The 13,682-nt window shown below is 41.8% G+C and overlaps 1 protein-coding gene across 11 annotated transcripts in view; it reads right to left on the reverse strand.

Moving 5' to 3' along the window:
- Positions 1 to 8,014: 8,014 nt before the first annotated feature.
- MRRF (mitochondrial ribosome recycling factor) overlaps positions 8,015 to 13,682 on the reverse strand; it is a 65,751-nt gene continuing 60,083 nt past the window's right edge. For all 11 annotated transcript variants that reach the window (XM_077968070.1, XM_015116904.3, XM_015116903.3 and 8 more), the window contains one exon: positions 8,015 to 8,958. In XM_077968070.1, coding sequence (XP_077824196.1) covers positions 8,881 to 8,958 — 78 coding nt within the window. In that variant the 3' untranslated portion in view covers positions 8,015 to 8,880. The remainder of the gene's footprint in view (positions 8,959 to 13,682) is intronic.

A 13,682-nucleotide genomic window follows, 5' to 3' on the forward strand; every position in this document is an offset into this window, starting at 1 on the left:
TGACCAATTATTTTTTCTAAATAAGGATTTCTAAAGAATCACCAACTTATCATTTTATATTAGAAAGGATATTTTAATGCCAAAAACAAGAGAGAAAGCTCTAAGAATAGGTAATAGTCCATTAACTTAAATAAGCAATTTTATAAAAACATTTGCTACATTACCTTTATTTTACTTATTTTGCCCTAGATGGGTGAAGATGTTAGGGATTGGCACAGGCTCTCTGGCCTCATTGGAAACCAGAGATCTTGCCCAAGCCTTTCCCACAGAAAAATGGAGAGACCTTTTTTTTTGCGGGAAGAAAGGGCAAAACTGGAACAGAACCCAGAAGCTCTCACTGGCTACTCAGTACTTCACAAGTCCCTTTCCAGCCCCACTGGTCTCTTCGTGAAAATAATATATGAGGCTGCCTAGCTGGGGGTCAGACAGCAGACTCCCTGATGCCAAGTGTTCCTCTGTGTGGAGACAGAGTCCTGCTCTGTTGCCTAGGCTGGAGTGCAGTGGTGCAATCTTGGCTCACTGCAGCCTCTGCCTCCTGGGTTCAAGTGATTCTCCTGCTTCAGCCTCCTGAGTAGCTGGGACTACAGGCACCCGCCACTACACCTGGCTAAATTTTATATTTTTAGTAGAGACGGGGTTTCACCATGTTGGCTAGGCTGGTCTCGAACTCCTGACCTCAAGTGACCCGCCCACCTCAGCCACCCAAAGTGCTGAGATTCCAGGCATGAGCTACCGCACCAGGCCCTCTGTGTGTCTCTGGACATGTAAGTTAACCACTGTCTGTGCTTCCTTCCTCACTTGTAGAATGAGCGAAATAACAGCTAGCTCCTTGAGTTGCCTAAAATGTAGTAAAACTTGTTAGCCACTATTATTATCAGGAAGAGGGGGCCTGGGGAGTGGTGTCTTGAAAGAAGGGAGTTACCTGGATCCAGGCCTGAGCCAGGAAAGGAAGAGAATAGCACGGACTTCTGCCCTGCTCTCCCCTAGGCAAGCTGTGAGCCTCTGTCAGGGGCAGCAGCCAGCCTGCGGTGGAGCTGTTGTCTAGGGAGATTTAGGGGCTCTGAAGCCCAGTGAGGCTGCTTTGGAACTCAGGGATGCATGGAAAATGTGGGATGTGGGCAGAGACCTTCTCCCTTCCTCTTCAGGGCTTCCACTCAGCATGCTCAGACGCCCTCAGCCCAGGAACCAGTACTTTTGTCACAGACACTGACACTCCCAGGAGTGGAGGGAAAGCTCCCTCAAGTGGCATTTGTGGCTGCAGATGCCAGCAAAGGGAAGCACCAGTGGGAAAGGAGTACAGTAGATGCCAGTGGCCTTGGATGCCATGTGGTCCCTTAAGATGTCTAGAAACGCCTGAGGCCGACTTAGCAGATGAGGTTGAAGGTCCTGGGCAGGCAGGTGAGGGTAATTAGAGAAACTCTGGGTTATTAATACAAATGTGACACCACTTGCATCAAGGCCTGGCAGGCCCCTTAGAATCAGACAAACATTTCCTCAACACCTGCTCTTGCCAAGCACTGTGCTAGTCAGAGAATGCACAGACTAAGAGAGCAGGGGACTTTCTTGCCAGGAACTCACACAAGGCTTATCTAGGGTTACCCATGTTCTGCCTCTGAGTCAAGTGTCCAGAGACCCAGGTGAGGCCAGCCTGGAACATTTGCCACCTCTCTTCCCTGGTGAGCACCACTCAGCAAGGAAAGGAAAGGTATGCTGAAGGTAAGAATCAACAGGACTTGGTGACTTATTGGGTGAGGGACAGGGAGGCAAAAGTGGCTCCCAGTGTCCTGGCTTGGCACCTGGGTGGATGGTGAGGCTTTTCTTGAGAGAGGAAGTGCAGGTGGGTGGCTGAACGTCAGATGCTTGAGGCAAATCCAAGAGCTTAATAGGCATAGGCAGGTCTAGGGATCACGAGAGGCATCGGTATGGATAATGAATGAATGAATCGCAAGTATCGGGAGGGATAATGAATGAATGAGTTAGTGTAAGGAAGAACATGGACCAAGAAGGCCTTATAAGACTTTGCCTTCTGGTGGGGAAGGGGTTTAAGGGAGCACATACTAGGCAAAGAAAATAGCCTAAAAGGCTTGAAGGTGAGAGAAAGCAGCACAAAATTATTAGCTTTCAGACAAGGTAAGAATTCCGTTTAGCTTAAGCACTGGTTGTATCAGAGTAGTTGTAAGAGATGCATCACAATTAAAGGAATACATCAGATCCAGATTGCAGAAGTTACTGAATGCCAGGGTGAAGAGTTTACATAATTCAGCAGGCAACAGGGAACCACTGAAGGTTTCTGAGAGAAGAGTGACATGATAAAATCTATGTTTCAGGTTGTTCTAACTTAACAGCGTAGGATGGACTGAAACACAGATCAGAAGAAAGAAATGTAAGAGAAAGGGCTCATCAGTCACAGCTGTATATGCTCATCGGGCATATCTGCTCTCCCAATATCACTTGAGCCCAGGAGTTCAAGTCCAGCCTGGGCAACATAGGGAGACCCCTCATTTCTTAAAAAAAAAAAGAAAGAAAGAGAGAGAGAGAGACAGACAGACAAACAGACAGACAGAAAGAAAGAAAGAAAGAAAGAAAGAAAGAAAGAAAGAAAGAAAGAAAGAAAGAAAGAGAAAGAAAGAAGAGAGAGAGAGAAAGAGAGAGACAGAGACAGAGATAATCACTTATTTTTATTCCACAAAAACTGAACTTCATCTATGTGAAGCAACCCTTTTCCTCATTCTAATCTCTAATCCTTAATCTGCTTAGGGCTAGAAAACCAAATCACTTATGTTAATACTGAATATAAAGAAAAAGTAAATGGGTTCTACTAAACATATCACTATTATAAATAAATGTAAATGAATTTAAGTGTCTGTTAAAAGGAGCTTTATATATACTTATACATATATACAATAGATTACTCAGCCTTAAAAACGAAATTCTGATACATGCTACAATATGCATATACTTTAAGGACATCATGCTTGAGTGAAAAAAACTCGTCACAAAAAGACAAATACTGTATGATTCCACTTACATGATGTTCCTAATCAAATTTATAAATTCATAAATGGTGGTTGCTGGGTGCTGAGAAGGGGAAACTGGGGTTGTTTAATGGGTATAGAAAGTCAGTTCTGCATGGTAAAGAGTTCTGGAGGATGGTTGTACAACAATGTAAATGTACTAAATGCTACTGTACTGGTTAAGGTTGGGCATGGAAGCTCAAGCCTGTAATCCCAGCACTCTGGGAGGCCAAGGTAGGAGGATCACCTGAGCTCAGGAGTTCAAGACCAGCCTGGGAAACATAGCAAGACCTTGTCTCTACAACTAATAATAATTTTAAAAATTAGCCAGGTGTGGTGGTGCTGTAGTCCCAGCTACTCGTGAGGCTGAGGTGGGAGGACTGCTTCAGCCCAGGTGGTCAAGGCTACAGTGAGCCGAGATCATGGCACTGAACTCCAGCCTGAGTGCCGGAGCAAGACCCTGTCTAAAAAAAAATGCTTGAGTAAATTTTGTTATGTATATTTTACCACAATTAAAAATAAAAATAAGAAAAAGATTTTCAGAATGGTTCATCAAACAAAACCCAATTCCAAAAAAAAAGAAACACACCTAAAATAGTGATTCTGAAAGCCTAAAAATCAAGAAATGGGGAAAGCAAATGTAAACAAAAAGCAAGCAAGAGCTATAATCCTGATATACAACAAGACAAAATTCAGACTAAGAGCACTGAATGAAATAAAGAAGATGTAAGCGTCTGGAGCGCTATGTATAAAACAACACAGCAGGACTTTCACAAAGCAGAATCCATTTTCATAAAGCAGAAAATGCAAGAAGAAAGAGAAGTGTTAATAGCAGGGGTCTGAAACACACCACTTTCAGTCCAAGACTCATCAAAGGGTCAAAAAATAATGGAAAACCTTAGCAACATAATCTATAAGCTACATCTCCTGCATACATATCAAAATTTGTACCCCTAAAATAGGGAACATACCATTTCAAATGCACATCATGAAAAATGACCATCTATTTGAGCAAAAGAAAGCCTCAAATTGGCTTTTGAGGATACAAGTTTTTATGATCACTCTTTTTCTAACCGCCAAGTTTCACTGAGTGGTTTCAATGCAACAAAGAATGTAGAAGCAGTTTGAAAACTAAAAAGCACCAAGCAAATATTAGTTACTGATACTGTCAATACTGTTATTGCTATTATCATCATTATTCACTGCTTGGTGAACACTTTGTTTCCTCTCTGATATATTCTAGGGCAGATGGTCAAACAGACGGGGGAATAATATGTAATCTTTACTGTCTTCATAAGAGCTACCATTTCTTTGGTGTTTACAATGTGCCAGGTATTATGCTGTTTTACACGCAGTCATTAATTAGGAACAACTTGCTATTTGTTTTATGAAAGCAAGACTTCTGCTTCTCTCATATCACTGTCCAGGTCCAGAACAGCATGAGGTCTCCTTTGAGTAAGTGTTCAGCGAAGACTTGGGAACCAAAGTGCACTGATTAAGGACCTACTTCAGTCAGACGTGGTTTGAAATTTCATTCTAGCACTTACTACATGTGTGACCTTGGGCAAGTTAAATACCCTTTCTGAACCTCAGTTTTTTTCACAGAAAAACAGATAATCATAACAGCTACATTAACAAGGACTGATCAGAAGTTTCAATGTAGTAACATGTGTAAAGGGTCTCACATGGAACCTGGTCCACTGTAGGCATTCAATAAATGTTGGTCTGAGGTTGAGGGAGAAAGAACAGACCTTATCAGATAATCTTAGAATAGGGGCCTTTTTTCTTAAAAAAAAAAAAAAAAAAAAAATCTTTAAATACAAATATCCTCCAATGCATGTGAAATAATTTATTTTTTAAGTAGTGTCATGGGGTAATAGTGAAATAAGTCATGGTAGATCCATATTACGGAATATTGTATCACAATGAAAGAATAAATTGTATCTACATGTACAAACATGGACAGATGACCATGATTGTTACGGGGTAAGAAAAAAAGGCAAACATCAGAATATGAATAGTTCCCCTCTCTCCTTCTAAAAAATTATATGGCTGGGCACGGTGGTTCACACCTATAATCCCAGCAATTTGGGAGGCTGAGGCAGGCAGATTACCTAAGTCAGGAGTTCAAGACCAGCCTGGCCAACATTGTGAAACCCCATCTCTATTAAAAAATAAAATAAAATAAAATACAAAAATTAGCTGGGCATGGTGGCGGGCACCTGTAATCCCAGCTACTCAGGAGGCTGAGGCAGGGAAAACTGCTTGAACCAGGGAGGCAGAGGTTGCAGTAAGCCGAGACTGCGCCACTGCACTTCAGCCTGGGCGACACAGCAAGACTCCGTGTCAAAAAAAAAAAAAAATGATCTATGGCCAGGCAGAGTGGCTCACACTTGTAATCCCAGCGCTTTGGGAGGCTGAGGCAGAAGGACCACTTGAGGCCAGGTGTTTGAGACCAGCCTAGGCAACAAAGTAAAAAAAAAAAAAAAAAAAAAGAAAAAGAAAAAGCCAGGTGTGGTGGTGCATAGCTGCAGTCCCAGCTACTCAGGAGGCTGAGGTGGGAGAATTGCTTGAGCCAAGGACTTTGAGGTTGCAGTGAGCTGATTGCGCCACTTCACCACAGGCGACAGAGTGAGACACTGCCTCAAAAAGCAAAACAAAATGAAACGAACACACACACACATATGCACAGAGAAAGGTCTGGAAGGATATATACCTAATTTTAAAGGAGTAGGATTAGGGACTGGTGAGATGTATTAACTTTCTACATTCCAACTTATTTTGTAATTTCCAACACACACACGAAAAAAATAAACAGGATAAAAATTATCAAATTCTCTTCAGCCTGAATATTTCATGGGACTTTGAAAGTCATTAAACTGAATAGAAGAGGTAGTTAATTCTTCCGGCAAGTGTGAGAATTTCCACTCAGCGTTTCTTTTTGAGAGAGGCTGTAGGAGACAAGAGATGGAGAATGAATTGCTCCAGCATTACTCATTACATCCAAACAGGTAGTCTCATTCTTGTCCCTGTCACCACTGCAGCCCTGACACACAGAGTAACAGAGAAACTCTTTGATAAATGTCAACTGAAATTGAGTAATCAGCTGAAAGCCATTTGCTGAGCTGTCTGACTGCCCTGGGCTCGAGGTTTTCCTTTATTCATTTATCATGATACAGCTTTGGCCAACATACACACAGGAGAGAAACTGTTGACATGTGGAACCCAAGTACAGAAAATCTTTCATTTTCCTCCCTGTCTGTTCACCAAATAAGTTTTTGTTTATTTAAAGACTACAGAGGATTTGGCTGTTAAGAACCAAATGCCTTTGGAGTGGAGTTACAACATAATTTATCATTTCCTCTGTTTATTAAAAAATCCTGCATCTTTGAGAAGCACATTTGCAGTAAGTGGGGGATTTCGGCCACTCATGAAAGACTGTTGCAAAGCCCCTGTCATGTGACTTACCCCAATAAAGGCTTCTTAATTGCTGTATCTATCCCTGCTCTTCCCCCAGCTGACTTCTAATCGTGTGATGACCACTTACGGCTGGTGAATGGGGTTAGAGAACAGGTAAGTGGGGCAGGAGACTGTGTTAGTTTAACTTTGACCCAATTTTGACCTTGAATCCTCACTGCATGTTTCACCAGTGTAAGTAAAGGGGAAAGTGCAACCCTTATTGCCTCCAGCACAGGACAGAATATGGAGGAACTCAAAGAGCAATGAGAAGTTGGATGCTGCTTCGAAAGAACTCAGCCAGGCCTTGCCACCACCAAAGTGGGCTCCATTCTGAAAGCAGACACCTTGCAGAATTGGAATGAACTTCCTACTTTTCCACCTGAGAGATTATTATAGATAGCAATTTAGTTCAGTGCACTATGTACTCCCTCAAAACAGGGGCCATATCTTACCCATTTTTGTATTGCCAGTACGTAGTACAGTACCTGACAGTTGGTGCTCACTAAATGCTAATGAAGACAGCAGGACAGTGGTTCCTTCTAGATTGGTGAGACAGTGTGAGCCCAGAGAGGGCATGGAAGCTCCACACCCTGTCCTTCTCCCTAAACCTTGCCCTGTGTACCTCCTTCATTGGGTTGTTCAGCTGTATCTCTTATAATAAACCAGTGAATGTGTTTCCCTGAGTTCTGTGAGCTGTCCTAGGAAATTAACTGAACCCAAGGAAGTCAAGGACTCTAGTTTGTATTTGGTCAGTCAGGAGTATGGGTGGCCCAGACTCGTGACTGGCATTGAAAGCGTTGGCAGTCTTGGGAGATGGAGCCCTCAACCCATGGGATCTGACACTATTTCCAGGTAATGTCAGAAATGAACTGAATCAATAATAAAAAATAAATTAAAAAAAAAAAAGAAAAAAAAAGAAATGAACTGAATTATAGGATACCCAGTTGGTGACTGCTGGAGAACTGCTTGGTGTGCGGGGGAAACAAACTCACACACCTGGTCACAGAAGTGTTCCATGTTGAGTGTGAAAGTATAAAAGGAAAAAAAGTTTGATTTTTTCCTTTTACATTAGCACATTAGGCCTCCATTTGAATGCCAGCTCTGCTACTTGCTAGCTATGTAACCCTGGACAAGAAACTTCACTTCTATGTAAATGACACTGATAATGAATCATGAAAACCTTCTACCACTTATCAGCTTTGCTTTGTTACTTTGGGCAAGTTACCTAATACTGTCAAGACTTAGTTTTCCTATTTGTAAAATGGAGATAATACACATCTCTTAAGTTTACTGTCAAGATTATAAATAATGCCCAACTCATAATGGCTATATTAGGAATGAATGAATGAATAAAAAATAATTGGAGGGAAAAACCTAATAACCCAGCATCCGAAGATAGGCCACAATAAACCACTTGTCTGTCAACAATGGGCAGGCCCTGGGGGAAAGGTGTCTCACTGCCAAGTAAATGTTGAGAACAAGTACAAGAGTGGAAAATGATAGAAGGACAGTGTTAAGACCAGAAAGAAAAGAAGTCAGCATTTTCTGGGTAGCTACTATGTGCAATTTATTCACAATACAACATACGGCTGCCTACTATGCTCCAAGCATTACACAAAGTTCTGAGGATATACAGGCTAATTAAATGCAAAAAGGATACTTAAGAGTGCGTACAAAGCAGTAGACTATGCTATGAGAGCCAGTAATGAGGGCCTAGGTTAGAGGGGAAAGGAAGACTTCCCAGAGGATGTGATATCCAAGACAAGGCCTGATAATAAACAGGACTGGCCAGGTAAGGAGGGGAAGAGAGATCCAGGCAGAGAAAAGAGCATGTGTGAAGATGACTCCGAAGCAAAACTACTGTTCTGGGTGCTTCACATACAGATCCTCAGTGATCATCAATCCAGACCAACTCTATTCTTTCCTTTGTGGTTGTTATTCCTTCCAATTTATTTAGATTTTATTGTTTAGTGAAAATGGGCCTCTAGTAAAGTGTCCAGTCACAGGTGAAGGCCAATATCAGCCCAAGCAGAATTTTCAAATGGGAACAGAGCCTAATTACTTGAAAAGGAGGCTCCTAAGATGAGGAGCAGGTGGTACTAAGCCTGCCAATGGCCTCAGTCCCTTGGCGACATCAAGTCAAAGCAAAAGCCTGAGTAAAGGCCCTTTGCCAGCAGCAAGTATTTTCTGAGAGTCACCCATGTCAGAAGGCCGAGAGCAGAAGGAGGAGGAAGAGAATGAACAAGTCTGAGTGTTCCACTGGAAGTCTGGGCCTCACAAGGACAGCCTTCTGTCAGAGTGGTGACAGTCTTCTGTGTGGATGGGGGAGGGAGAGAGGTCCCAATGTGCCACCCATGGGATCCAGCAGAAACTGGGCTCTGGAGTACTGCTGGTCCCCAGTGGACTTTCATCCAAGGAGTTCTTTGGTCTTCACTGCCAGATGCCTGTCCAGTTCTGCCACTGTGTCATCGGCCATTTGGCTGATCTGCAAGAACACAAAATGAGACAGCCTGATTAATGGGGCTGGAAAAGGGTAGGGGATGAATATTCCAGAAACATGAAAAGGTTATGTGAGAAATAATAATAGTGACAAAAGTTCACATTAAGTACCAGCCAGGCACTGTACTCAGAACTTTATATATATATATATTCTTTTTAACTCCTAACAGCAAACCTGTAAGATAGATACTATTATTATCCCCATTTTGCAGACAGGAAAACTGAGGCATTTAGATTACTTATTCAGGACACATAGCTAGAAAGCTAGAATGACAAAATTTAATCCACAGTATTCAGATTCCACAGCCCAAAATTCTTAACTAGTAATCTACAATATAGAGAAGCTAGTCTTATCTGTTCCCTAATGAGCCTCTAGAATTTCCTACACCTCAAATACTTTGTATATAAAGCCCTCATACAAATTGATAAGAAGAATATTAAGATCCCAATAGTTAGGCAAAAAAAAAAAAGCCTTGAAAAAAAAAATGAGGTACATCTGGTTAACAAACATGGAAAACAGACATCAAAGAAATGCAAATTAAAACAAGATACAATTCAGCTATCATAGCAAAATTTGATGCTGTGGTTTTTAATTACAATATTCAATGCCAGCAAGCTATGATGAAATGGATAAGCTCATATATCACTGATAGAAATTCAGATTGATGCAAATGTTCATACCATTTAACCCCAAAATCTCTCAACTGGGAAATTATCACATGAACAGGATCTGAAAAAATTTTCTGAAGTTCTATACACAAAGATATTTATCCCAGCTTTATATTTAATAATACAAAAATTAGAAAATCTAAAGTTATAGAATGGGGAAGTAGTTGAATACATATAGTCATTAAAAATGGTTAAGATTTTCTACTTCTTAAGGATAGGGTGTTAATATGAATAACATTCCAGTACATATCATGGAAACATGCTCACATTATCCTTGAACTGAAGAAAAGCAGGACACAAAATTGTGTATATACATAGTAGAAATGATCTCTAAAATATATAAACAAAAAATCGTGTATTTTTAAAAGCTGCAAGGAAACTTGTCAAAATATTAATAGTGGTTATATTTTAGTGATGGGAAGATAGGTAATGTATCGTTCATGTCCATCTCTGTCACATCCAGCCAAGGACTTAACACATATCAAGTTCTCAGGAAAAACACACTAAGTGAATAATTATTAAAGTTTTCTGTGCTTTTCTATATTTTCCAAATTTTCTGCAATAAACATGTACTCCAAGAATGAAAAACAAAACGCAATACAATATAGTAGCTGCTGCAGCCTCCTTCCTATGTCTAAAAGAGACTGAAAGCAGGAAGCCTTAGGCAGGAGGCTTTGAGGGCTGCAGCATGGTGCCAAGGATCTGCATGCTCAGCAGCATAGCGGCTGTTGGATATCTTTATTTGCAGACCACAGGCCTTGGCTAGGAATTGAGAACTAAATGCACTAAAAAGGGTAGAAACTAAAAAGGATTTAGAGCAATTGGTCCCGGGCAGGGAGGTGGCCAGGCTCTCACCATAGCAACAGTTGTACATTTTTTCAGCTGGAAAAGCAAAGCACCTGGGGGCTGCCAGATACTGCAAGAGTGGCTGGACTCAGAATGACAGTTTGGTCCCTCCTCACTCAGCTAGCCACAAAGCCTTGAGATGCTTTTGCCCTCCTGTGGCTGCATTGCATGCGGTGTGGCATGGTGCCCAGCAGTACTCCAACACCTGCAGGCTGGAAGCCTGGGACAGCCAGGAATGATGGCTGAAAGCCTCCTCTGGAAAAATGGCTTTGAGGGTAGTTTGGGGACAAGGATGGGGACTGGGAGGAGGGAGAGTACTTAGGGTAACAATTTGATAACATGGGTTCTGGGTGAAATTAGTGGGGTGAAAATGTATAGTCACATTTTCCCACTTTGACTCTCAGTTTCCTCATCTATCAAATGAATATGCAAAGCACATTTTAAACTGGTTATTTGCTATTTCGTGTTACTATAACTTTTACTATCACTTCCTAACTTCTTTCCAATTAATCAATTAATGAAAATAGGGCAGGTGTGGTTGGTGGCTCACACGTGTAATCCCAGCACTTTGGGAGGCTGAGGTGGGAGGATCACTTGAGCCCAGGAGTTTGAGACCAGCCTGGCAACATGGGGAAATCCCATCTCTTAAAAAAACACAAAAAATTAGCCAGGCATGGTGGCATACGTCTGTAGTCCCAGCTACTCAGGAAACTGAGATGGGAGGATAGCTTGAGCCCAGGAGGTGGAGGATGCACTGAGTAGAGATGGTGCCACTGCACTCCAACCTGGGCAACAGAGACTCTCTCAAAAAAAAAAAAAAAAATTAGTGAAAATATTTACTAACATTTTACCACAGTACAAGCATAAGGTGTTCTTGGGGACAGCCTGCCTATAAGTTCATCTTTTCTACCTTTATCAGACGTCTTAAAATAATGATGATTAATAGCAACAAGGCCAAAACAGCTTCCACTTACTGAGTACTTACCACATGTCAGACACTTGGTTAAAACTTTACGAGCATTATTGCACACAATCCCTATAACATACGAAAGACTGTTATCTCTCTTTACCATATAATAAACATTATTTAACTTGACAGTTGCATAGTAGGAATGCAAAAGTGTTTTATCTTCTATTACTTCATTCAAATCCAACAACCTCACATAGCCTCTATAAAGTAGGTATAATAGGTATTATCCCCATTTTACAGAGGAGTAAATCAAGGCACAGAATGTTAACTGATCAGTCCAAGATCATATAAAAAGTCAGTGGTTGTAATCCCAGCATTTTGGGAGGCCGAGGCAGGAGGATCATGAGGTCAGGAGATTGACAATGACCATCCTGGCTAACACAGTGAAACCCCGTCTCTACTAAAAATACAAAAAATTAGCTGGGCATTGTGGGAGGCTGAAGCAGGAGAATGGGATGAACCCGGGAGGCGGAGCTTGCAGTGAGCCAAGATTGCGCCACTGCACTCCAGCCTGGGGGATAGAGCCAGACTCTGTCTCAAAAAAAAAAAAAAAAAAAAAGTCAGTGGTGTGGCTGAGCCGGGAACTCACCCATCTTAATGGCCAGTTTGAGGCTCTTATTCCCCTTTGGAGGGGTCCCATAGCACCTGGCCGAGTCCTTCTTCATTCCAGACAGGCTGTGTTAGGGACATTAAGAGTCAATCCAAGTTCTACATTTAAAGTCGCAAGACTGGGGAGAAGAGAAGGATAAAGAAATAGGGCGAAAAATTACTGAGGACCAGCCGCCATACTAGCCACTTTTAAGTATGTAGCATCATTTGGTCCTCGTATCAATCCTGTGCTCCCACTTTGTGGATGAAGAAACAGAGGTTCAGAAAGATGACACCATTTGCTGACGTTAACAGCTAAGAAGTAAAACAGCCAGGATTTTAATCTAGGCCTGTCCCACTCCAAAGCAAGAACCCTTGCCAATATAATGCACTGCCTCATAGAGATTATAACATCGTCATCATCGTTATCATCATCACATTTGCTACTTACAAATTCAGGAAAATGAAAGGCAGGGACAGAAAAGGGGAATGGCAGGAGCATGGAGTACACTCCTGTGGCAGGCCTGCCTATCAGCCATCCTTCCTGAGGCCTAGCTCAAAACACCCACTGCCTTGCCTGGACCAGCTCCCTGCCTGCCACCCGTCTGCCAGGAGCCTTTCCCTCCTTTAGCTCTGCTAGCACCCAGCTTTGCTCATTTCAGAGCAGCACTGTTTCTCAGGGAAAGGCAGCAGTGAAAGGATCTTGGCCAGAGTTACTGGTGGTTTCTGCCAAGTACTTTAATGTTCAGCAGGCGCATTTATAGCAAACCAAAGCCAAGGTGAAACAGCAGGCTGGCAGATGTCAGAGTCCTGAGCGGGAAGACCCCGGTCCTTCTTCAGCAAAGCTTGCCTGGAAGCGGGCTTGGGAAGTAGCGGGGGTGGGGGAACAGTTGAGGAAATTTGGGGGTCAAACATGACTACAGGGATAGAACCTACAAATGAATCATTTCATTCTTATTTTTATTTATTTATTTTTTTGAGATGGAGTCTTGCTCTGTCGCCCAGGCTGGAATGCAGTGGCACGATCTGGCTCACTGCAAGCTCTGCCTCTCGGGTTCAAGCGATTCTCCTGCCTCAGCCTCCCGAGTAGCTGGGACTACGGGCGCCCACCACCATGCCCGGCTAATTTTTTATATTTTTAGTAGAGACAGAGTTTCACCGTGTTAACCAGAATGGTCTCAATCTCGTGAATTCGTGATCCACCTGCCTGGGCCTCCCAAAGTGCTGGGATTATAGGCGTGAGCCACTGCGCCTGGCCTATCATTTCATTCCTATACACCAAAGATTAAAGAAGCATTTTTATAATAAAGCTTTAAAAAATCTGACCTCAAAAGATTTTTGAAAAATTAAAAAAGATAATCTCACACAAAATAAAATCCAAATTGTTTATAATCCCATCGTCTGAAATGACCACCTTTAATATTTTGACATGTATAAGCTGCCAACCCTATGTACATGTGACTTTCCTTTATAAAAATAAAATCAAACTGCAGTATAATGTACCTTTTAAAAACAAATTCCAAAAAAATTTACCACGTCTATAAAATATTTTTATAACTTTCTATGTAGATTTTAATGAATGTAAAACAATTTACTTCCCACAGTCAAAAATTTATAGAGTTTCCAGTTTTCTACTA

Source organism: Macaca mulatta, chromosome 15 (assembly GCF_049350105.2).
Source record: "Macaca mulatta isolate MMU2019108-1 chromosome 15, T2T-MMU8v2.0, whole genome shotgun sequence".
Lineage (NCBI taxonomy): Eukaryota > Metazoa > Chordata > Mammalia > Primates > Cercopithecidae > Macaca > Macaca mulatta.